This window comes from Ascaphus truei, chromosome 6 (genome assembly GCF_040206685.1).
Source record: "Ascaphus truei isolate aAscTru1 chromosome 6, aAscTru1.hap1, whole genome shotgun sequence".
NCBI classification, from domain to species: Eukaryota; Metazoa; Chordata; class Amphibia; order Anura; family Ascaphidae; genus Ascaphus; species Ascaphus truei.
In genome coordinates, this window is record NC_134488.1 from 4,586,455 (window position 1) to 4,613,253 (window position 26,799).

The 26,799-nt window shown below is 42.9% G+C and overlaps 1 protein-coding gene across 18 annotated transcripts in view; it reads right to left on the minus strand.

The window, feature by feature from the left end:
- The window catches only part of ARHGAP32 (Rho GTPase activating protein 32), a 516,520-nt gene that overhangs the window by 24,828 nt on the left and 464,893 nt on the right, over positions 1–26,799 (minus strand). For all 18 annotated transcript variants that reach the window (XM_075603325.1, XM_075603322.1, XM_075603326.1 and 15 more), the window contains 3 exons: positions 13,886–13,988; positions 13,210–13,354; positions 12,284–12,366 (listed from right to left, as the gene is read on the minus strand). In XM_075603325.1, coding sequence (XP_075459440.1) covers positions 12,284–12,366; positions 13,210–13,354; positions 13,886–13,988 — 331 coding nt within the window. The remainder of the gene's footprint in view (positions 1–12,283; positions 12,367–13,209; positions 13,355–13,885; positions 13,989–26,799) is intronic.

A 26,799-nucleotide genomic window follows, 5' to 3' on the forward strand; every position in this document is an offset into this window, starting at 1 on the left:
GGGTTGTCTGTATGATAATAAGGGTGCTTCAGGGAAGACCTGTTGCAGTCTTGTATCTTCCTGGAGGATGGGTTTAGTTTCCTGGCGATCTTGCGTAGGGCTCCTAGGTGTGGGTTATATGTGACCACCAAATGTACCCTGTCGCTTGTCTCCTTCTGTTTGTATTCAAGGAGATCACTTCTTGGTATTCTGGTGGCTTTGTGAATTTGCTGGTCTACAATTCTGTGGTTATATCCACGGTTTATAAAGTCTGATCTCAAGGCTTTAATCCGCTGGTCTCTGTCTGCTGTGTCGGAGCATATCCGGTTGCATCGTATGGCTTGACTGTAGATGGTTGCATGTTTGGTGCGTGTCGGGTGGAAGCTGTTGTCCCTCAAATAGCTGGCTCTGTCTGTAGGTTTGCGGTATACAGAAGTCTGTATTTGGTTGTTCTTTATAGTAATGGAGGTGTGTATATATATATAGTATCACAGAGACAGTCAGCACACTGATGTAGAGCATAAGGCAGATGCTAGTCCCATAGAAGAACACACAGCACATAGTTACCAGTCCAAGAACCAGTAAAGGAGCCAGCATACAGCAGGGAGTAATCCAAAAAGCAATTGTATTGAGAACAAACAGTTACACGAAAGCCAACGTTTTGGTCCCACAGGGAGACCTTCCTCAGGGCCATGCAAACACCAAATGTGAGTGACCCACATATATACCCACCCAGAGTGCACCACAAACAAAATACACCAATCACCAACACCCAATCAGTATCAAGATGCACCTCACCTGACTGTCCCACAACACTAGTCAATACCTGTAGAGGAATCATGCCTTCCACACCTACGACCGGAGGGAGTTCAATGCTGCAATCAGAACGGCCCGTTCTGAAGTCATTGCCTTGCGTCTTGTGCCGGTATTCGCAGCGCATCACCTATCACGCATGCGCATCCAAAAATGCTGTGAGCCGGGGAGTCAATGGAGAAAACGCAACTGCATACTGAATCAGGACACCGGAAACGTCAATAGTATCCCTGGCAACCTCAGACGCCAGCAGACAGCTAGCGCATGCGCACTATTAGTAATAAATAACAGGGACAGCACCGCATCCACGGGCACAGTCAGGCAGCAAATACATGTAACCATAACTTTGTGGTTAAACTGCTAGCTACTTAAAGCCAGATCAGGGGTATATATATGGTAGAGAGGGACATATCTAAAGCGTGCATATACATCTTGATACATAAAAAAACAAGGGAAGTGAGATTGTGCAGGGGAAGTGAAGCTATGGTGAACATTTGAAATCACAGATGATGGAAAATAGATCATAAAGATAATCCTAAAAACACACACATGCAATTTCAGCAGTAGAGGCATATATCTAGAGCAATCACAGAAAACAACCCAATTGTAACTACTCGTTTAGGCCACCAGGTGCCAATGTCCATAATTCATAAATAAGTCTGGCCTCCTGTTGTAACAAGATTTTGCCCCTGTCACCACCCCGTGTGGGTACAGGGACCTGAAAAATAGGCATGCATCCAAGCGTGGCCAAGGAATGTCTCTGTTCTTTAAAGTGTCTGGCAACGGGGAGACATTTTAGGTCCATGTCATTGACCCCACTCGATAGGGCTTTCCTGATTGTAGTGCGATGCATGGCCATCCACTCTTTCAGCATCCTCACAGTCTTGCCGATATACAGGAGTCAACAAGGACATCTGATGTAATAAACCACGAATTTGGATTCGCAATTGAGTGCTTGCTTGATTTTAATAGGTATGCCCGTGTGCGGGTGATTATAACTCGGGCACTGCTGCATGAACTGGCAATTCATGCAGCCGTGGCACCAATACGAGCTGGGTTTTTTGGCCAACCAGGTTTTAGAGATAGCATATTTCTCTATGGGATCAGAACCAGTAACCATATCGCCAATACTGGGGCCTCGCCGAAAACAGAACGATGGTTCTTTGGCACCCGCACCAATCCTCTCGTCGTTTTCCAAGATGCGCCAGTTGTCCCGGATGCTTCGCTTAATCTCATTTGAGGCTGTACTGAAGGTGCTGACAATATTGAGTATTAGTGACCTGTCTATTGGGCACTGGTGTCAGCAGCACACTCCTGTTGATTTTGTGCAACCTTCTGTAAAGCATACTGGATATCCTTAGCACAATAGCCCCTCTCCTGGAAGCATGCAGCCATCTGTATGAGGGCCCTTTGTGTCTCCTCCGGATCGGTCGGTCGTAATCCTCTTCACTCTTAGGAGCTGTGAGTAAGGGAGACCCTTCTTCAATGGCAGTGGGTGATGGCTAGCTGCACATATTAGTGAATTCTTATCGGTGCTACTCCGATAGTTTGGTAGCGAACATGCCACCAGATTTATATACTATTGTGTCAAGGAAAGCAATTTCCTTGATGTTATAATTAAGGGTAAAGCGTATTGTAGATGGAATCTCATTCAAAGAAGACACAAACGCTATCAACTCCTCTTCACTGCCATCCCACAAAATAAAGACATCATCGATATAGCGGAGATATTTGACAATGTGCTGTCCATAGGTCCATCGTGTAGAATGTGCATTCGCTCATATAGGTCCATAAACAGATTCGCTTAGGACGGCGCCATGTTTGAACCCATGGCCGTCCCTGTGAGCTGTAAATAATGATGTTTCTTGAATCTGAATTTTTTTTTTGTGTAGGATAACCTCAATCAGCAGCATAAGGAATTCCACAGGAGGACCTTGCTGTACACCAAATTCTTCAAATTTCGTACGCACCGCTTCCAAGCCTTCAGTATGGGGGATATTAGTGTACAAACTGGACACATCCAAAGTGACAAAGATGCAGTCTGTTGTATCAATGGAAAGGTCACTAAGCTGCTTGATAAAATCCGTTGTATCATGATATATGATAAAAAGGAAGAGCAGTGAAATCAGCGCTAATGCGGTGAATGTGAATAGTGACACAATATAGGTGACAATAATATATACAATACACTTTACACTTAAAGTGGAGGCTGCCTAGGTAAGAAGGTTAACACAAACCAATACAGATAATACAAAAAAAAAGGGGAAAACCGGCGCCTCTGAAATATAAAAATCTAACCAAATATAAAGTCCAACATGAATGGAGAGGAGTCCTGGGAGAAGTCTTCGATGAAGTCTCAATGGGGACAAACAAACATTTAAGACAAAAACAGAAAAGACACAAGAAAAAAGATCATAAAGATCATAGACACAAGAAAAAACATCGAGACTTCATCGAAGACTTCTCCCAGGACTCCTCTCCATTCGTGTTGGACTTTATATTTGGTTAGATTTTTATATTTCAGAGGCGCCGGTTTCCCCCTTTTTTTTTTGTATCATGATATATGAACCCATCTTGGCTACCAGTGGCTGCATGTAGAAATCCACAAATTGTGAGAAAGGGTGGCATAACGACCCCCGAGCTGAGATGATAGGTCTGCCCGGGGGCGCAACACTACTCTTGTGTATCTTCGGGAGATTATATAACACTGGCATCACTGGATAATCTTGAGTCAGGAATTTGCTTGTTTCTTCTGATATCCAGGTGTTGTTAAGTCCAAGTTGGATGATGCCATCAATTTCCCTTATGTACGCTACCGTCGGGTTTCCAGGTAATCGCCTATAATGATGTGCCACCGAGAGTTGTTGCTCAATCTCATGTTTGTAATAGTGATAGTTGAGAACAACAATCCCACCACCTTTATCCGCAGCCCTCACAATAATCTCTCTATTGTCCCGTAATGTTTTGAGGGCTGTTCGCTCATCTCTGGACAAATTATAGAAACTGGTCTTCAAGCTGTTACAAGAGTCCTTGGTAAGCAGATTCATAAATGTGGCAATGTTCAGATTAGTGGAATGAGGATCGAAAGTGCTACTAGGTTTAAATGGATTTGTAATACTGCCACTGGATGGGACAGCTGTACCGCTCTTCAGAAGAAATCCTTCAGCTTCAGATGTCTGTGCAGTCTGTACATGTCCACCTCCCATTTAAACGCATCCTGCGTGTGGGTGGGCACAAAGGATAGACCCTTTTGTAGGACACTTCTCTCCGCAGCAGTTAAAGAATAGTCCGAAAGGTTATATATCACCGTCTCGCCGGCTATGTCTTGGATCCCCTTGTCGTTTTGCCTTTGCGCACGGAATATCGCCGATCTCCGGCCACCTCTCCTGATGGTTCTCCTTGTGTTGCACCGTGTGGCGGTATCCTGGCCCAGCCCCCGTTGCCTGACCCTAAAAAAGGCTCCATCGAGGCACTATCCGGTGCATCGGATTGGTCCGTGTCACTGGTGGTGTATCCCAGTTTGGCAGTGCCATCACGTTTGGACCGTGGCTGATACCGGTGTTGCTGCCCACTTCTGACACCCTTTGTCTCACCCAGACCAAGTAGCCACCGGTATACATTCCGCTCTTTGTAATCAGCAGTAACCTGCCGGAGCTTCTTTCTTGAATTTGATCAAATTGGCCCGATAAGTGTTCACTGTGGTCTGAATCTTATTGATCCAATCCGTGCCCGTGCCTGCCGCTAGGGTCTCTCGATGCTTGGTGTCAATGAGGTCAATGTCCCTCTTCAACTTGGCGATTTCTTTGCTTGATTGGTCAATGACCAGGATCATCAAATCGAAAGAGCACTTATTTAAGATGGCAATCCATCGCTTGCAGAATTCCACATCGCTCCTGCCTATGGTGGGTTGGTTCTTCACCCTAAAGCCTCTGGGCAGCATCCTCACCTTGTGATAGTGGGACAAGGTGACGCCATGTAAATAAAAGTCCACTTCACGTTTTTTTAGCTTGATAAGATGCTTAAAAATATCCACCGCTTTGTCTGGACTTGTAACTATGATATATAGGTACATATATATATGTGTATATATATATATTTATATATATATACATATAAACACACACACATACACAGACACACACACATACACAGACACACACACATAGGCTTAAGGGTTTTCCATGTAATGTGGTCTTGAGACAAAAGGTGGCACGTTGAGTCAATAAAAGTCACTTTTTTGCATATAGGAGTGCCTGCCATCTAGCATACAGTGCTTCCACTGCAGCAAGGGATTTCTGGGAAATGACATGCAAATGAACACACAGTGCCACCTTTTGTCTCAAGACCACATTACATGGAAAACCCTTAAGCCTAAGTGTGTGTGTGTGTGTGTGTGTGTATATATATATCATTTGCATGTTATTTCCCAGAATCCTTTGCTGCAGTGGAATCACTGTATGCTAGGTGGCAGGCACTCCTATATGCAAAAAAGTGACTTTTATTGACTCAATGTTACCACTGGGACCTTTCTCAAGAGCTCAAGAGAAAGGTCCCAGTGAGGACCGAAACGTTGAGTCAATAAATGTCACTTTTTTGCATATATGAGTGCTTCTCCCTTTTTCCCTTTTTCTTTATCTTTTTGGACAGTATGTACCCCCCCCTTTAACTTTCTTTTTTGTTTTGTGCGCGCCCCGTTTCTGAATATATATATATATATATATATATGTTTTTGTCACTTTTTTTACCCACCACAACCTTAATAAATGTGGTGATTACCTACTCTTTTAATCTCAAATGAGCAAATGCCAGCAACCACCCTCACACTGATGATACCCATCAAGGTTGAAACATGTCTGTGAGTGGGTTAACTGACTTTGCATCTCCCAAGTCCTTGCTTAAAAGCTGTGTTTAAAGCAGCATGCATTGGCTAAGGGTTGCTCATGTAATGTGAGCTTGAGATAAAAGGTGGCACTGTGTGCTCATTTGCATGTCATTTCCCAGAATCCCTTGCTGCAGTGGAAGTGCTGTGTGCTGGGCGATAATGGTGAAAGACAGGGTTGCAGACCTGTCTAAGACATGCAAATCAATATACAGGAATATTTACAGTTGCTATATATATATGTAGCCCTCTTTGTGACTGCATGCACTAAGGAACTACGGTGTTGCATGTACCTGTGGCTTCAGGAGCTCTGAGCCTCCGCTATTTGGGAGCCTGGGGTCATACCCTTACTTATCACGGTGCAGCGCCTCCACTTGCCCAGGATCCCCATGATAGAGAATATACCCTAAGCAAGAACATAACAACCATATTGTGCAACAGCAACCTTTTATGTATTATGCATACTGAACGGAATAAATGCAGAATATATATCTTAACGCTACACACACACAGTGGCTCGGCCACACCTTATCAGGGATAATGTTCTGTACACAGGTGGCTCTGCCACTCTCCCTAGGAGTATGTCCTATAACCAGTATCTGTATTGTACCATATGGTTTCACACTGATGCCCCAATTAGTTAGTGGGAGGCGGGATCAGCGCCTGTTGACCGGTGTAGGTGCACTTGTAGACAATGATACCTTCCGATCACTGCGATGACCGTCACACTCCACACAGGGTCCTTAGCGTTGTTCCAGCCTTTCGCCGACACTCCGTTATGCTGCGCCGTCTGTATCCAATCCAAGATGGCGACCGCAGCTCCGCAGCTCCAACCGCACTAAAGGGAAACGTCCCTAACAGCTATGGCCGTCCCTACAAAACGGCACCCTACGATGACAGGGGAATGCTCCTCGGGCCTGGGGAATGTCTCTCACCTAAGCGGGAAGGTCACTGACCCTCCGCTTACGCACACGAGGTTCCGCCAACCTCCTCCTTCACCTCCCTCTCGTGTCTGACCCACCGCCCACACGCATCCTGTTCCTCTATCCAGAGTCTCACACCCGATTGGTCCTCAGCCTCAGCTGACTCTCTCACAGTTCAGAGTTCAGAGTCTCTACAGATTGGTTGCCCTTCGCGCGCTTCTCTCGCGCATGCGCAGCCTAACTTGTACACAGTGACCTTGCTGGCAAAAGGACAATATGGCGCTTCCTTTGCAAATGACAGCGCGGAACCTTTATATATATGCACATCCTTACATATATATATATATATACACACATACATAAACACACACACACACAAATAAATGTTTTAAAACATATAAGAGCCCTACGACAAGTTCTTTATGCCTAAAATATAACTGAAGTCATCAACAGCAGATGAGCTATTCCATTGTAGGGCATTTTCTTGAAGCAGGAATATGGCAAGGGTACAACTTTCAGTGAGAAATTACACATAATAATACTACTAACAAGCACTCTATTAGAGGTACAGTATAAAATACACAAAAAAATACAGATCATTTATAAAAATATATTAAGTCTATTAGTAGAATATAATCACACAGGTAGTGCAAAACACTAACTCAAAGAAACAGAATAAATCGGAAATAGAGCAGGCAGCAGCCTAAATACCGGAACCTGGCAAATTATATTTTTGTACTATTCCAGTAGACAATGTCCTGTACTAATATACAGGTGCAGTTGGCTGTTGTCGACCGAATCACGGGACAAAATCGCTGCCAATTCTCCAAATACTCCGTGAGTGGGCCGCAGCAGATTTAATGGCCCATCGGATTTGCACAGCGGGGGTCCCTGCGTTTGAATGGGACTCCAGCTGTGTGAATCCTACCGGGCTTCACCTGTCTGTAAGAGACGCCCAGTAAGAGATAAACGGAATCTGTCACTCTACCTGCGCGCCTCTAACAGGACATCGCGGGGCTTTTATTTAAGTAATAATCCCCAAGAACAGGTGTCAATAATGCCCTGGCTGGAAGAGTTGAAGGCCCGAGGCGAAGCCGAGGTAACCCAGCCAGGGCATTATTGGCCAGTAATGCCCTCTTCTTCGGGGATTATTACTATTATAGGCTAAATGTATGCTTATTTCATAAATAATAGACACTTTTGTATAGTTAAATAGATTTTTTTATTAAAATAAAAATGGTAAATACAGGAAACCACCTCTATATACGCTTACACTGCAGATATCTATATCACACACTGCCGCCCCCTCTGTGTACACACACACACACACACACACACACACAAACTGCTGCTACATACTCACACACAAACTGCTGCTACATACTCACACACAAACTGCTGCTACACACACACACACACACACAAACTGCACATACACACAAACTGCACACACACACAAACTGCTACACACACACACACACACACACACACACACACACACACACACACACACACACACACACACACACACACACACTGGAGCTCTAGACACACAACACAGCACCTCCTCTACACTCACAACACAGCACCTCTACACACAGCACCTCTACACACACACACACACACACACACACACGCACACACAAACTGCTGCCACACACATGCTACACTGCTGCTGACACTGACACACTGGAGCTCTATACACACACACAGCACCTCTACACAGATATACAACACAACAGCACAGCACAGCACACACACTGCAGCCACAAAGAAACTGCAGACAGCCACTTACTTATTTGCTTTGCAGACTCTCTCTCTCTCCCCCTCCGTTCCCCCACCAATTAAACTGAATCTGCTCAGAAAATCTCAGTCAGCTCGGGAGGGGGAGGAGTCAACCCGTGGCTGATACTTCCTGACCAATCCCAAAGTTACTTCATTCTAACCAATCATCTGCCCTGTCTCAGCTGTTCTGAAAGCTGATTGGCTGGAAATAAACACATTGAAAACTGCACTTTGCAAGCGGCTAAAATTCCAGGCATTACTGATTGGATAATACCCGGAATTTTAACCAATCAGAGAGCAGGGTTTTCAATAATGCCCGGAATTTTACTGCTTTAGCCTATAATTTATAATATTTATTTTATTGTAGCAGGGGGTCTCCGGAGCTGAACCGCATTGATTTCTGGTCCCCTTACTTTCCAAGATACAGACCCCGGTATCCCCGCAATGTTAAAATCATCTGTGTCACATGACAGGGGGATTTAAAGCCTGCAGGGGGATTCTGGCACCCCATAATGGGGCCTGTATCTCGTGAAGCAGGGGGTCCCTGAGGCTGAAGTCAATGCGGTTCAGCTCAGGAGATCCCCTGCTCCCGCACACTATTAGTAAAAATAAAATTTAAGAAGCTTTATTACCTTAGCAGCTAGGAACTACGGTAATGATTTTTTTACATTTTACTTTTTGGCTTTTGTTACTAGTGTGCGGGAGCAGGGGGCCTTCCGAGCTGAACCTTGTAAATTTCAGCCTCTGCGACCCCCTACTTCCCAATTTACAGGCCCCAGTATGGGGTGCCGGTATCCCCCTGCAGGATTTAAATCCCCCTGTCATGTGACACAGATGATTTTAACATGTCGGGGATACCGGCACCCCATAACGGGGCCTGTATCTTGGGAAGTAGGGGGTCCCCAGAACTGAAATCAATGCGGTTCAGCTCCGGAGACCCCCTGCTACAATACTGTGTGATTAAAATAAAAGCCCCTCGATCACCTGTTAGAGGCATGCAGGTAGAGTGACTGATTCAGGTCTCTGTAACTGCGCATCTCTTACAGACAGGGGAAGCCTGGTAGGATTCACACTGCAGGGGACGACGCCCCCCTCTCCTCCCCCTCCTCCCGACAACAGCTAGCGGCAGCTGTAGTATTTACAATGAATACTTTAATCCCTCAAATTCACCAGTCACATGTTCCTCTAGGAAATCTTGTTATAGTTCCATACGGTATATATATTTATCTATTAGTGTATAAAAATACATTTCTAATCCAGTGGTTTCAATAATGTCTACTGCTGTATGTTTCACAGTCTGATAAATTATGCATGCTTAAATCTTTTTGAATTCCCTTAGTCATGAAGCATATTACAAAACCCCTCACTCGCATGCTTGAAGAAAGAAGGATTGCATTGAAAAAATTCAGTTAACTAATTTAAAAAAAAAACATTTTGTGCACATCTGTAAACACCAATATGAATCCCTGACCTGAAAATCATATAATCCAATTCAGTAAAGTGCCCCGAAATAAAGTAATTTAAGCAAGGCTGCATAGAGCTGGATCTGAGACTTCAAAGTCTTTACCAAAACAACTCCTTCCTGCAGGAATGCTCTGTTGAGCTTCAGACAAAACATTTCCAGCTCCAGTCAGGTCTCAGCTGTCAAATCCTACACAATCCTTCATGCTAAGAGGGGCAGCAACATCTGGGTAGAGCTAAACAGGGACTGCTGTATCGTTTATTTGTAAGGCACCAGCATATTACGAAGTGCTGTACAATGGGGGTACAGAAATTTGATAATGACAAACATGCACAAACCGATACAAAGAGGTAATGAGGGTCCTGTTCGTGAGAGTTTACAATCTAGAGGGAACGGGGAACAATGTTGGAACAAAAGGAAAAGTGACTGCTCATTGTAGGATGAAGTATACCTCAGGATGTAGTATGGCCCAGTCAGGCAGGTGATCACATTAAGGTTTGACAGTGGGAATGTTAGAGGGTGTTACATAGTATGGAGATCGGTTAAGCCACACAGCTGGTCCCAATGGGGTTGGAGGTGGGATGTTAGAGGTATGCCAGATGGGCTTCCTTTTAGGAAGTTTTTAAATGTCTGAAAGCTGGGAGGCAGGGGGAGGCAGAGTCTGAGGAATATGTGGTACAGAATTCCAGAGAGCTTGCAGCACGGGAGAAATCTTGTAGGCTGGAGAGAGAGGAGTTGATGGGACAGGAAGAGAAGCGGATGTCGTGGGCATAACGTAGGTGGTGTTTGTGGGATATATTTGTGGATGAGGGCTGAGATGCAACTGGTGGGCAGAGTTGTTGAGAGCTTTCTAAGTGAAAGTTAGGGTTTTCAATTTGATTCTAGAGGATATGGGAAGCCAGTGCAGGGATATGCATAATGGAGCAGTGATATGAGCCTGGCAGCAGAATTTTGAATGGATTGGAGTTGGGATAGGCAGACAAGGAGAATACCTGCTAGGGGAAGGTTACAGAAGTCAAGTCGTAACAAGATGAGTGAGTGAATTAGGATTTTAGTTTCATCATGAGTGAGAAAAGTGTGTATCTTGGCAATATTTCAGACGTTGAGACGGCAGAACTTGGAGGGACTGAATGTGAGGAATAAAGGAGAGATCAGAGTCAAACATGACCCCTAGACAGCAGGCTGGAAGTGTTGAAGAGATTATGGTGTTATTAACAGTAACTGAGGGTTTCGTTGTAGGTGTGGCAGTGCAAGAGGGAAAGAGAATAAGTTCTGTTTTGGACATATTAAACCTCAGGTAACGGTAGGACATCCAGGAGGAGATTGCAGAGAGATAGTTGGTGACACACGACAGGAGAGTGTGGGAGAAGTCAGGGGAGCAGAGGTAAATTTGGGTGTTATCTGCATTGGAGATGATACTAAAAGCCAAAAGAGCAGAGGGCCAAGGACAGAGCTTTGTGGGACCAAAACAGAAAGAGGGAGTTAAGAGGAGAAGACACAACAGAGAGGGAAACACTGAAAGAACAGTTGGATAGGTAGGATGTGAACCAGGAGAAGGCAGCGTCACAGAGAGGCCAATGGAGTGGAGAGTGTTTAGGGAAGGGGGTGATCAAATGTGTCCAAGGCAGTGGAGATCAAGGAAAAATTAAGCATTAAATAGATGCGCATTACAAGTGCAAAATGCTAATTTGCTAAATTCTTTACAAACGCTGGGTTTGCTTAATGCCGAGACTATAAATAGTCCACAACCATGTTCACTCACACTATCTGACAATATTTTGTTGAAAGTTTGTGAAGAGAGCAAAGCAACTTCTCTACGCAACATATAGATAGAAATGCAATTTTCTATTTTAAACATGAAAGTGGAATTTACCATTAAAGTTATTGAGCTGTGTTATCAGTCCCATCACTGCAAGATAAATAATGAGAGCTTTAACAGTGCACCCAAACAAAAAGGTGCGCTGGTTAAGAAAACATTAGACACCCAAATCAAAGGTATCTACTGACTTAAAACAAGCAGGACAGGGTTTATGAAAAGCTGTGCATGTGTAATTTACTACACAGCAATAGCCCAGCAGTGAACTTGATGGCGGTGCCTTCGGTGCCAGTGCACCGAGCCCCGCGCTTACAGAGGCCCTCCGCTTTTCCCCACATTTATTAAACTGAAATCCAGGGGAGTACAGGGCTTCTATGTTTCTTACCTTGTCTAGCGGCATCTCCTCGTTTGGCGTCGTGACGTCGCATAGTGTCACGTTGTCATGCAATGTGATGTCACAGAGCAACATAACGTCACAGTGCGCCGCTATGCTAAGTCGTTGGAAGAGGCGATGCCGAGCCAGCCCATGTAATAGACCTCGCAAAAGCATCACAAAATTCCCAGCCGACCCTGCACCAGTACCTAATGTATATTTGCTCTCTGGAGTGAGGTGGAATAACTCTGACCTGTAATGAGGTGGGGGTAGTTGCTGGATGACATCGTGAATTTTCACTAGTCGCTCCTCATCTGTGGCCGCAGAGACCGCATCCTGTATGGAAAGGAAATTGCACAGTCCTGTGAGCCATATGATGGACATGATGATTGCACAATGTTATGTACTGCACAGTTCCAGGGGTGCTCAAAGGCACTTATACGAAAATATAAATGCTAGTAACAGCAGTGTAGATATTGCTCACACATGGTCCTGCCAATCATTCACTTTATGCAAAAAAGTGGGCATAAGTCAATAAACACTGCTGCCCCATTCTCACACAATGGTCTGCCTAATTCTTCCTTTATATAAACAAGTAGTGGAGGCAGTTCATTTTACACACACTGCATATCCACAACCTTCAGTGATACATACAAGAATAGCATATCAAGAGTACACAAAACGCAAAAAGATTTAAAACTAGATGCACAGTAATACTGTACAAAGTTTAATGTAATAAAGGCAAGTAATAAATACTAGCAAACACAACAAATATCCTTGAAAAAATATATTTTAGCCGCATTACGTAAAACAAACCGACTATCCTTAGGACAACTGCAAAGTGAAAATAAGCCTCTAGTGATTGTCTCTCTGAGGACCAAAACAAATATGTTTTATACAATTCTATGTGATGTGTGTGCTGGTATTTATTCCTCGTCTTTATTACAAGGACAGAATATGAATGCACAATTTAAGTCTCCCCTGGACAGTTACAGTTTTGCGTCAAGAGATCAATTTGTCATGGTGGGGTGCACTGGAATACCCTCTTTATCAAGTCCAATTAGTATGGCAAAGAGACCCCCATCTAATTGTTACCTACCCTGATTTTGTTAATGTTGGAGGGAGAACACTGCTTGTGGGATGTGGGAAAGAAGTCCTAGAGATGAGATTTATACTTACAGAGAATTTCTCATACAGTTGGTAAGTTAGAAGAGGGTTAGGGAGCTCACGGAAGTAGAGCTTGCACAGGGATCCAACACAGTGAATGTCCTGGATATATACATCTTTTGTGAGGTCTGGGATCTGCTCAGAGTCAAACTCATGGCTGAAAAGGGGGAAAAAAAGAACTTGTTTTAAATGTTATGTATTGTGTATACAAGAAAAAGACCGTCAGTGAAAAATGATGGGGGATTCTGGCTGTGAGTAAAATGTTTTGTATAAACTGATGGAGTGTGTGTTTAGGTCTGAATGCTTAGGGTGAAGTGCAATGATAATAGTATGCATGTTGGATGGCTGCAGACTGGAAGCGAGTGCAGTAATAATGGTCTGGTGTGAGTTTGCAGTGACAAAGCAACCTACAGCTCAACCCCGTTATAACGCGATCCGTTACAACGCGAATCCGCTTATAACGCGATGCAAGCGTGGTTCCCAATTACCGTATTTATGAATACGTTACAACGCGATTATTGGTATCTTAAATACTTTATTGTACAATGCATACAATTGTACATTATTTCTAACACAATCCGCTTATAGCGCGATGTGATTCTTTGGACCCCAAGCACAGCGTTATAAGGGGGTTGAGCTGTATATATACAGAGGGTCTTCAAGGTTCAAAGTAAAGTGGCTGCCTTACCGTAGTTTCTGAATGTTGGATGCAATCCCAGACAGACGGTAGATCCCATCTACAATGCCATGCTTCTCTATAAACTCTGTGCAGCTCCTGAGGACTTGGGGGACTTCACAATGAGAGAAAGGAAAAGAAAGGGTTAGCAGAGGCAGCAACAAATACACCAGATCCAATGCTTCCAATGTTAAAAGAAAAAAAAAACAAGTTAGAGAGATTATATTCACTCATTTAATAATTTAGAACTACAGTGGCTTAAAATGTCATATCTCTGCTCTTACTAATCAGAGCCACATGGCATTTCTGAGTCAGGATTCCCTTCATTGCTCATTAACCTATGAACACTACTGGTTGCATGTCACACTTCCTCTGACATTCCTGGTGTTTAGATGGGTCCTGTGTAATAGCGTACAGACATTTAATTCAGTAACAGCTCAGACACTGCACAGACCCTCTACTCTGGAATCATTTACCCCTTAAATCAATTGAACTGCCTTAATAAGTAAATCGTTTTTCAAGAAATTAAAGACTGGGGCAAAGTACTAATTTGATTGGATTATGTAATATTCAACAGAAAGGAAATGGGAATTTCTAAGAACGTACAAATATATAGTATATTAAAAAAAAATCAATAATTGGTACTCTGGATGCTTAAATACCATTGTAGTGGTGTTATAGTGCTGTGAGCCTTTTGATTCCATTCACTACATATGTGGCTGCAATAAGGCAGACGGTATAACTCACAAGCAAAACATTTTACATTCATTATCCGTGGAAGGTATTAAACATAAGCAGCCTTGGATGTTTATAGAAATGATTGTAGCCGGATATAAATACTGTTCATCTACTTGATCTCCTGTTGGGCAATTTCAAATGAGATTAAATAGCATATGAATACAAAACAATCTACCTTGTTTTAATATCCTTAATGAACAATTGTGACTTGACCCATCATAATTGTCCATGTGTCAATTTTGTTTTAGCACCTTTATCAAATTCCACACACAGCTGAAGAATCAAACTAGGGCTCCAGCAAGCAGCAGGCACAAGGTGCATCGGAGGCCCGAGCCATAGGTCAGTGAGCCATGGAGACTTTGTTCTGCACTTTGCTTTATATCACAGGGAAATTACGACAATTCTATCCCAAAACAGTTTACAAAATGCAACTAGCTCTATTAAACCTCGAGTACTGTATAGTAGTTGTGATACATTTTAGTGGACCAACATGAGAATCATTCAGATTAATTTCTACTGAACAGAGATTCTGAAACCTCACAGGTCTCTCCATTAAGTGTTGAAATACAGTAGAACAACTATGAAGAACAGTTATGTTGGTTCACTAGAAGGTATCACTACCTGTACCAAACCAGTACATTTGTCCATGGGAAACTAAAGTAAACAGTAAGGATTCAGCGAGGGGAGCTGTAAAATGGATGGATGAGAGCAGCCTGCCTCTAACTTGATAGGCTACGCGTATAGTGCCGGCAATGGCGACACGACGGTCAGGCAACGGTCGCTGGAAAATCAAATAGAGATGACTTCAAGCGATCGTGACCAATCCATCACTCCGTCACGTCGCTCTTACGTCGGCAATGCATTTGTTTTGCTGCGGCGTCGCTGTCGCCATAAGCGCAGCCTTAGTCTTGTGAACTACAATGTGATTGTGACAACAGTGTTTGAATAACTGGTCATTCAATGAAAGATCCTCCATAAAGTCTCTCAAGAAGACTTTTATTGCTACCTTAAAGAGACCAAAAACAAGATAATTCTTGGCTTTGCCAATAGCAGACCAATAATTAGCTTATATACAAAGGCTCAATCAATATTTACCAAAACCCTCGGAACCAAGGGGCTGTTCCACGCATTCACAATCCTTTTAGTGCCTTTGCTAATGGGATCTTTTTCGTCATGCCTCTGACATTCGATACTTGAACAAATCACTGTTTATGTCTCTATGTTTCTAAGGGACACAAGATCTTTGGGGCAGGGTTTGATTGGAACTATATTCTAGTACAGCTCAAACAATGCAAATCCTAATAAACAAATGATGTTAGTATAATGGTATGGGTCTGAGTCACAAAACTGATGATGCAGTTATGCTTTGAGGATTACTAGTGTAGCCAGGTCCCTCTCTTACCTCCGGGAGGGGGGATGACTACAGGGATGGCAGCGGAAGCGATCGGGTGCCGTCGGTGCGGCATGCGGCTGTCAGGGACCACTGCAGGGCGGCGAGCGTGCAAGGTAGCTCCGTTACTCGAGGCACCGCGGTGCACCAGGCTAGCGGGGGCCTCCATGACAGGCGTGCATGCGCAGAAGGGTCCCCAACCCCCCCAGCAGTCGTCAGAGAGCAGTAATGCTCTCCAGGGGAACTACATATCTCAGGATCCCCTGGGGTGCCCCGATCAGGTGGGCAGTGTCATCCAATAGGGTTGCTGGATGCACGGCCAGGAAAGATAGGTGTTTGGCACGAATGCATGGACCACGCCAGTCGGGAGCAGGATGGAGAGGGTGAAGGTAAGGTCCAGGGAACAGTGCTTCACTGGACTAAGCCAGATTTCCCCTAGGTCCAAGTTAGATCCCCCGACTCACAGTAGTTTAAGTATGTTGCCGGGAAAGGCCATAGATAGGGGCTCTTTCCCCATAGCGTGTCAGTGAGAGGCATCAGCAGCAGAACACTGCACAAGTGGTGAAGTACAGCCTGCGGTCTGGGACCAGATTCAGGCCATATTGTCAGACACTATTTTAAAGGGGTACAATCCAGCTGGAGGCCCTTCCTGAGGCAACCGCCTACGGATCAGCGCAGCAGAGGATCCGGTAGAGCGCGGAGCGGGACCACGTCACGGTTCCATGGAGTCCATTACTTGTTGACCTGGTCTGGACCGAGACCAGGGAGCTATTCTTCATGTGCACCAACGGCCAAACACACTGTGGGTAGTGCTATCTCACACATGCTCTGTGGGGAAGGACTAGTGTGTGGACACTAAAGGGTTAAGTGCCTAGGCACACCAGGATTTGGGGGTTCCACCCGGGAGGTGTTATTGTGTGGGTGCAGCCTTGCATGGCCTTGTTATTCTTGTCGTGTATCATATGCGTTCAGTAAATACTGTTATAATATACCTGAGTGTAATTACTGTGTATATTGGTTCCGGTGAGGGGCTCCTCCAACTACGCTGGGATCCCTCGCCGGTGGAGGCGCTGCGCCGAGACGAACAAGCGATACCCCAGGCTCCCAGTGGTGGAGGCTTAGACCTCTGATAGCCAAACAGGTGACAGCAGCACAGGTAGTTCCCTTAGTTACGGGGAAAGGGGGCTACACTAGATTCAAATGTGACTCATACTGTACCTCAATCCTCTTCTGCTTTGTCAATGTATAACATCACTAATAAACTTCACTGGATGTAGTGGTTAGGATGATCACCATATATACACATTATATTTTATTTGTAAAGAGCCAACAAATTCCGGAATGCAGTACAATGGGGGTAGAGCGTTATGTATATTACATAAATAGAATGATATACCAAATAAGGACAAACAGATACAAAAGACAATGAGGGCATGCTAGTGAGAGTTTACAATCTAGAGGGAATATGGGGCAATGTTGCAACAAAATGTAGAGTGACTGCTCATTGTGGGATGGAGTATAGTCCATTAGGTGGAAGTCGATGACTGGTCATAAACCAAGTTACGTTGCTGTGGCACAAATCCGTCCTTAAGTTTAAAGTACGTAGCATCAGAAGCATTCTCTACAAATGGGGGAAAGAATGGCAGGGAACCTTTTAAAAAGTCAAGAGATCAGACTTACACTGCCAAAGCTCTCTCAAGGTGTAGAATGAGAAACACTTATAGTAATAGTTGCTCATTACCACAAATGCACACAAAATTGTATACAAATACTGATTTCTTCATATTAGGAAACACATAGTGGCAGGCTCATCTGTTTCGGCATTCACAAATGCTATTTTCAAAAGGAATACAACCACTCCTCATACAGTAGCAAAGCTACAGTATATAAAGGAATTTAATTAGAAACGCCTACTTGTTACAGAAACCCACTGATATCACACTAAGCCAGTGATTCCCAACCAGGGTTCCGTGGAACCCTGCGGCACCTTGAAGCAGTCTCAGGGGTTCCTCCTATGGACCACACATCTCTTCTCCTCCCCCCTCCCCCGCCCCCCCTGGGGGTAGAGTTTTTTGGTATGTATTTTGTAGGGTGGATTGAGAGAGACGGGTAATTGACGGAAGGTAGGGGCGAGTGAGAGAAGAGAGGGGGGCAGGAGGGAGTGAGTGAGGAAAAGAGGGAGTAAGAGTGAGACGCAAGGGATAAATACATGTGAGGCGGGAGGGGGGAGAGTTAGTTAGATGGATGGGAGAGAAATACTGTACAAGGGTGGGAAATAGAGGTGGCTCGTGAGGTTTGAAATGTTGTGTTTTACTCCTGTCAAACCTAATATGTGTCAGCCAGATAGGGTTCCCCGAGATTTTTCGAAATACTTCAAAGGTTCCTCCAAACAAAAAAGGTTGGAAATCACTGCAAACAATTACGTATTTTTGGGAAGAGGAAGCTTAAAAGAGATATGAAGTGTTGATGTGGAGTATTGTAAGAATGAGAAGACAAAAAAAAATGTTTAAACTTGAAATGTATAGATTTAAGGCAGTGAAACAACAAAGACATGTTTATAAAGCCCACTCCGTATATAAAATACAAATAATTCAACAAGACGTTAGAAACATAATATGCAAAGTATACAAGAAAAGTATGATAATTAAAGGGCATACATTGTGAGACATTTGCAAGGATAAACAAAAAGGATTTGTGAATTAAACTCTGCGTGCATTGTATGGTAGAATGCATGCCTAATGCTGATGGTTACCAGAGTATTATGTCATGTGTGTCTTCCGCAGTAGTACACACGCATCTGATTGATGTTATTAAAGCAATTTAAAAATATCAGGGAATTTGATAGAATGTAGTCTCCTAATTATACCTATCAACTTCCCTGATAGTTATATATTGTATTACCAACGACAGTCACATGCGTGCCTTCTACTGTGGAGCTCACATGGGACATACTGTATGTAATACACTGATGCTTCTGCTGACCATCAGCAAAGGGTGTGCGTTCCACAGCGAAACCCACGCGAACTGTAATCTATTAATCCACGGTGTTTATCCTTGTTCTATTATTATTGTATATTCACTTTTCAAGTGCCACGTCTGGGGTAGATTTCATAAACCTGCCTTTGTACACGGTTATTCCTCGGCCTTGAGAAAGGGTCTTTTCTGCTGGCCTGAAATGCTGGGGAGGTGAAAAAAATAGTTTTCAACTGCAAAATAGACCGTGTTAGCACCCGCAAGTATAATGTATATGTTGCAAAGAGTGCAGGCACATCAGCCTGTTACTTTGACACTAGTTATAATGCTCAGCTAATGTATAGGCCTTCCTAATGACCCCCAATACTCTTTCAGTGCTGGTCATATTTTTTCATTACATAAATAATCAAATCTGGGACTTGTGAAAGTTTTTTTTTCTTGATTAAACAGCTTGAAGTTTGTTAATGCACAAAATCTTAGCTTTAAGGGATACAATTCATACTGGGATATGTATGCCTATCTTAAAACACACCTCTTTGACGAAGCATTTGTGCAGCTCCTTTTCTTAGTACTATACATCTCTTATGTATTTACACTGACCCCTTGCATACACACTTGCCACAACACCCTCCTGTCTCCAAGTTGTCACTACTTATGGCTTACAGTGTAAGCTCTTTGGTAAGGAACTAATTTACCTAAGGTTTACTTTTAGGTCTGTAGCCCTTATTCCTATTAGGTCTCATATTATTTTGTTAATTGTATTACTGCTGTAACGCGCAATGTACTTGGATAGCAAATAAAATATATATATACATACATACATGAACGTGCAGTGCATCCAAGTTTCATTTTCATGTGACATTTTTTCACAAATTTATGAGCAAATGAAAAAAAAAAAAACAATTATAAAAGTATCCAACAGATAGGTCTAGCTTGGCTGTTCTTCACGACACAAATGAAAAGAGAAAAACAATGTGTGTGAAGGATCTTATATTGGGATAGCTGAGCAGCCTTAGGCTGTGCTTATAGTGCAGGCGATGACGCGTCGCGGCAAAACAAATGCATTGTCGCCGTCGCATGCGCTTATAGTTCACGCGACAAAGCGACGGAGCGACAGTACTACCAGAAATCTGGTCACTGTCATTTGATTTTTTCGGCGACTGTTTCCTCTTGCAGCCAATCGGGAGCTGCTGGCTTTGCAGCCAGCAACGTCGCCGAAAAACATAAACACAACTTTTGCAAATGGCGACGTCATCGGTCGCGTCGCCGGCGCTTATAGCGAGGCCTTAGGCCACCGCCAGAGAACAAGAAAAAAAAGATGTACATGCCTAGGCTCTTCCCAATAATTCGTTTAAAATAAATATTTATTTGTTTTACCAGGAAATAATACATTGAGCGCTACCTCTTGTTTTCAAGAATGTACTGAGCACAGAGTTATGATGACAATAGATGGTTACATTAAATGAACAGAGGTAAATCATTCAAATATATTTACAGACATTTCAGGGCAGTTAGAGATAATATACGATTATGTACATGTTAGACAAAATACAAATGTGAGATAGCTAAAGTCTTTAAATTACTTATACTGCAGCGGTTTTGAGAGTCTCTGGATTCCTCGTTAAACCTTGGGATCGTGAACAGTGTTTTGGAGTTGGATCTCAGGTGATAAGAGCTGCATGCAGTCGGGGTGAGCAGCTTGTCCAAATAAACGGAAAGCTTGCCTGAAAAGTATTTGAAGGCAAGACGGGATTAACTTTTTTTCAGAGGCTACAATGGTGTTAGATTTGGATCTGATCTGTAGCTCTGTTGTTGGTATTTTTAGAAATGTAACCTTAGTACCAAATATCATTATTACAGTTTTGTCTGTTTAAAAACAGTTTGTTTTGGGAAATACTGTATTCAAATATGTCAAGGTCAGTGAAGCTAGGACTGTGTGCAAATAAGATTGTGTCATCCACATATATGTACATTGAAGCTGCTTTACAAGCTGAAGGTAGATCATTAATAAAGATTGAAAAGAGTAGGTCCCACAGAACAGAGCCTTGCAGGACCCCACAGGTGACGTCCAAGGCGTTGGACTTTGAACCCTAGATAGACACAAATTGGGATCTACCCGATAGGTACGAGTGAAACCAGTTTAAAGCATACTCTCCTATTCCAGAGCACTGAAGCTTGTTTAACAAGATAACATGATCAACAGTATCAAAAGCCCTGGCAAAATCTAGGAATATTGCACCAGTGAGTTGTCCCAGTTCCATTCCAAGCGGAATCTCATTGCAAACATTTTTTTTTTAATTCAAATTTCATTGAAAATTGCTGCTTTATTCAATATTCAGAAAACATTGTAGTCACAACATTCAATTGTGGTTGTGAGATCACTTGTACATTGCATATTGCAGTCCCTCCAACGCAACAATAGAAAGATTCCATACAAAGGCAAAAGACAAACAAGAAAAACATGGAAAAACAGAGAGGTCAGTTTGATAGATGTTATAGTTTACAGGAGTACTGATAGATTGATTGAATATCATCACACAGTTGTAACATAATATTATTTAAAACTAGCCTTGTTTGGTGTATGAAGGACCCTGGCAAAAACCTAGCTCCAATGTCTGTCGTGTCATTATGACTTCATTATACTCATGATAGGGAGCAAATATTGTATGGTATTTTGTTTTTTTTATATCAAAAGGGAGTATGTCAGCTTCTCCAGTAATCTAATAAATTGAACTCTGTCCCAACATTCTTCCATGGATGGGGTGAAGGGTGTTTTCCATGTTCTTGCTAGTATATTTTTGGCGATATAGATGAGACTTCTAATTAGGGTTTTCGTATGTCTAGGGATGCCTGCTTTGATTAGCCAGAGCATCGCATTCTCAGGCCGGAAGGAGACATCTACCTGATATTCTTTATCTCACTGAGACCCTTTTTAGAAAAAGAGGTGAGTTTAGGACAACTTCCCCATGTGCAGATCATCTGCTCTCTGCCAACATAATATAATTGTAGTTCTATGAGCTCGTCAAGATCACGGCAGCACAGGAAACAATAGTACCAGAGCACAGCCCAGGGTGAGAGCCTGGACTACAGCAGCAGCCCACATACGGGAAGGAGGGAAACCAACAGTGAGGGGAGCGGACGGCCCCCGGGGGAGGATCCCATCAGCCTGGACGGAGTGAGCCACAGAATGTAGACAAAGTGCCTGCACAGAGGATTCCTGTAGTGCCAAGCTGGAAAGCCAAATATTCAACTGCACCAACAACAACTTCTGTTTGTGAGCTTGCAATTGCATTTCTTTTAAATTGCTTATTAATCATTATTATGCTATGTTGTTCTCTGTATTCCTTCAATAAGGTGCAGTTCTCCACTATTTAAGGACTGCAGAAGGAGTCTGCACTTCAGTCATCCCTAAAGACTATTAAGCTAAGTATCTCTATTCTGAATTCTCTTAAACATTTGAGTGTGTAATACATTTAGCTGTTCTCTTCCATATAATTGATTTATTCCTATGTTGTAGCCCTTTGCACCCAAACATCCAGATTTCTTCCGTAAGCTATAGGCCTGGCCTCTGTAATAATTTCCTCCAATTCTATACAATGGGCATCAGACGGAGAGGCATACCAATATGTTAGAGCTCTGAGCGATGCTGCAGAGTGGTACAATTTAATGTTAGTCCAGGCTAATAATCTTTGTTCCTTGGGGGAGCATAAAATCTTCCATCGAATACGTTTTTTCCCCCCAATTCTAAATGAATCTCACCATGGTAGATCTTAACCGATGTTGTCTCGTCGTCTTCTTGGGCTCAAATGAGGTGTCACAGCCTTAAATATGGCTTGTGACATCACATTTGGGCGGGAACTGGTCCAACAGCCATCTGATTGGTTGTTAAAACCATGTGTCGGCTTTAACATTTTTTTTTTAATTACGTCATTTAAAGGGAATGATACCAGCCAATCAGAATGGCTGTGCTTCATTTCCGTTTAACATGACGTCACTAAGCCAGCATAACATGGTATTTCAGCCAATCAGATCGTGGGAACCAATTCGATTGGTAGTTGTACGCCATGTGGCGGAGTCATTTTAGGTCAAATTTGTGACGTCATCCAAAGGGAGTCAGATTGGCTGAAATACCATGGGACGCCAGCCATCTTGGATTTAATGACGTAATCTTAAAGGGAAATGAAGCACAACCATTCTGATTGGCTGGCATCATTCCCTTTACATGACGTAATTAAAAAAAAAAAAAAATTAAAGTCGGCGCATGGTTTTAACAGAGAATCAGATGGCTGTTCAACCAATTCCAGCCCAAATGTGACGTCACAAGCCATATTTAAGGCAGTGCCGGCTAATTTGAGCCCAAGAAGACGACGAGACAACATCGGTTGGCATGTACCATGGGGCTTTTTGGATTACAATAAGAAGATAGAAAATTAAGAAGATCAACAAATAATGACAGATGAAGATAGAAGAAGCTGATTAAGAATAGAAGAAAAAAGAATTGGGTACCTGATCCGGATCTTCATGGCATCGGATGCTGTTTGAGGCCTTCGAGGTACGTGAACTTCCTGTTTCCCCAGGAGTCGGAGGGCCAGCGCTTCTAATGGTAAGTAATATACTGTATTGCATGTTTGTATGTTTGTAAATGTATATATTTTTTTTTTTTTTTACAGGTTTTAACATTGGAAGTGTATTTGAATTTTTTTGCACATTGACTGATAATGTATTAATCTGTACCACTTTAGGGTACAGATCAATACATTAGGACAATAATGTTTGGGGCATTTCTTGCTTTGTATTCATGTTGATTTTTGCAATGTCAGTTTATTATGTGGATGGCATTGTGTGGTATTTTGCTTTATTTAAATAAAATGTTGGCGATTGATTTTCAATTTTAATTAATGATGTCTTGTGTTGGCTAATGCGTTTAATGTTTGTGTTTCAGATATATTTTAATAATTAATTTCTTTGTACTGTAGGTTAATGTTTCAATTAATTCATTGCTGTTGTATTCATTAATTGTTTTGATTGGTTACTGTTACAATTCATTCGGAGTTATTTTAATAATGAATTGGTTTCATTGGTTACTGTTTGAAATAATTCCTTGTTGTTTTAACTAATTGCTTTGATTGGATAATGGTTTAATTAATTCATTATTGATCTGGTTATTGCTTGTATTAATTGGATTAGCTGGCTAGTGTTTTTATTTAGTGAATTGTGTTTTTTGGAGTTTTGTAATGTTTTATTATTGTGTGTTTGGAGCATTAATTTATTTTGATTAGGGTGCCCATTGAGTGCTATAGAGGCATATCATGCCCATATTATTATATGGGTATGATGTACCACGAGACTACTCAATGGGTACAGGGTGGGTATAGTGGGTCTGGGGTGGGTGCTTAGGCCTCCCGGGTGGGTAGCGGGGCAGGGTGGGTTAACCACTTAATGGCTATAGCGGTTATTAACCGCTAAGGTGATTAAGAAGTTAGAAGTTAGGGGCCATTAGATTGTATTTATTATGTATGTATGCTTTCTGGCAACGGAGGACAGGGACCTGCTGTATCCTGACGAGGACGCCCATCATATTGCTGTGGTAAGTAGAACTGTATCTATTTACTTTATTTATGCTGGTTAATGTTGTGTTTAATAATGGGCAAATAATCTATTATCCATATCTGGATAAGTTATTTTGCCCATTACTGAACTGTGTTTGTTAGGGGGGGGTGGGGGGTAGGGGGGTGTATTTATTTAAATGTAGGCGATGTTTTATTTGTTGACATACAGGGTTGGTACCTTAGCTGTGGGGGCCCCGCAGACCCGTAGGGACCACCCGAGGGCCCCAGACCCGTGGGAACCACCCGAGGGCCCCACGTCTCGTGATCAGGATATCTCCATGCATAGGAGATACCGGCGCCCCATAAAGGGGCCTGTATCTTTGGAAGCAGGGGGTCCCCGGACCTCACACCAACATGGTTCTGCCCCAAAGACCCCCTGCCCCTATACTAGTAATAACATGTATATTAAAAAACATAATTTTCAGGCGAGATTTTCACTGGCAGAGACGGCTCTCTCTGAGCAGATCTCTCTGCAGCAGAAATGAATCGCCGGGTTAGGCCTTTTCAGGGGGTCGATCCTATCGCTGGCAGCAACTCGTTCGTTTTGGGAATTTTGCTATGACATGTAATGAAGGCTTGCTGAATACCGTGATAGCAACGCTCCAAAAAACGGCGCTATAAATGGCCGGGCGATATTTTTTTGGAACCTTTACTACATAGGCCCCATAGAGTATAAATAGAAATTTGAGTAATTGTTTACAGGCCGCAAAGTTGCAATGTTTGCCATACTGTAGGTGTTGGAATGAGTGGCGAAAGGTGTGCTGGTTTTCAGAGCTCTCCACATACATTCAGTATATAAGGCAAGGCTTTTGAGAAGTCCAGGGTGTATGATTATATTGGGTGTGGGCCAGGAGGGAGAAGGTTATAGTGGATAGAGTAACATTTACATGAGGCCACAGTAAAGAACAGAATTGAGGTAAGTAGCAGGTTCATTATCAGAACGGTACATAAAAAAAGACAAGGCTGTGTACATCTTACTTTAGTAGAGTTTAATTAAAGTGTTGCAGTACAGCGTTACAAGGCTACCAGATAAGTCGCCTAGTTGATGTCAAATTGTTGAATCAGGAATACATGGATCAATCCCTTTACAATCTCCTGCATAACTCTTATAGTCCCTTATAAATGTTCCATTTGAAATGTTGCAAGTGTAAGGGTAAATGCTGCACACCAATAAAGAAAACAGCTGATATTTATCCTGGTGCTCTCATCTCAAATGTAAAGTACAAAGCGGAATACAAAAGCTGCCTAGTCGACCAAAACGTTGGATAACTGGCTAAATAAATTGGTATTAAATCTGTGGAGCCTCTACTCTTCCACTTTGCCCTTTGAAATGTTCCCAATTTAAATGCAGTGCTTAACCCCCAATTATGCTTCCCCATACTAGTTGGAAACTTCTCCAAACCAATCACATGACTACCCCCATAAAACTGCCTACTTGCATTACAAACTGGACAATTGGCAGACAATTCAAGATAAAATCACACTAATCCCCAACATACCAGATTTAGAAAATAAAACAGTTCACAGAGGGGGGTGGGGGAGTGGGGAAGAAGGGTGATTGTTGATCAGAGGTTCATATACAGATTAACAAACAAGGTAAAGAGAAGGCAAGATACTTCCTTTCACAAGACGGGTCCAACGCTGTAGGGTTTGCTAATTTGAAAGTTATAATTTAGAAGAGTTATAATACTTTCCATGACAAGAGGAGTGTGTGACGGTGAGGGGATAACCGGGCTCTTAATAAACGTCTGAGCCCGTTTGGTTACTTCTGATCCATGTATTGTGGTTCCAGAGTGTCAGCTCGAATCCAGATTTTGTACATGCATAACCTGAAATGTGCGGTAATAAAGTATTTGATGTGTTTTTACTTTTCCAGGAGTGCCAGTAAGCAGAGATTTCTGTGGTATGAGTTTCAAGGGGGGTTTGTGGAGAAAGTATTATCAGAATGTGCCTAGCTAGTCAGGGTCCAGAGTTGCTGGATCCCCTAAATATGTACCCAGGAATCAGGTCTGATGCCTGGATACATGTAGGCACGTCCTGGCAATACCTCCCCTTGACAACGCTTTCGTGACTCACCACTAGGGGTCCCCTGCTTCAGCACAGACCAGAAAGGTAAATGGGGCATAGGGATGTGAGGTGTCCCTGAAACAGTCAAGGGGTCCCTAGGTTAATAGGCATACCCAGTAAATGCCCAGGTCATCCAGAACCAGAATAGG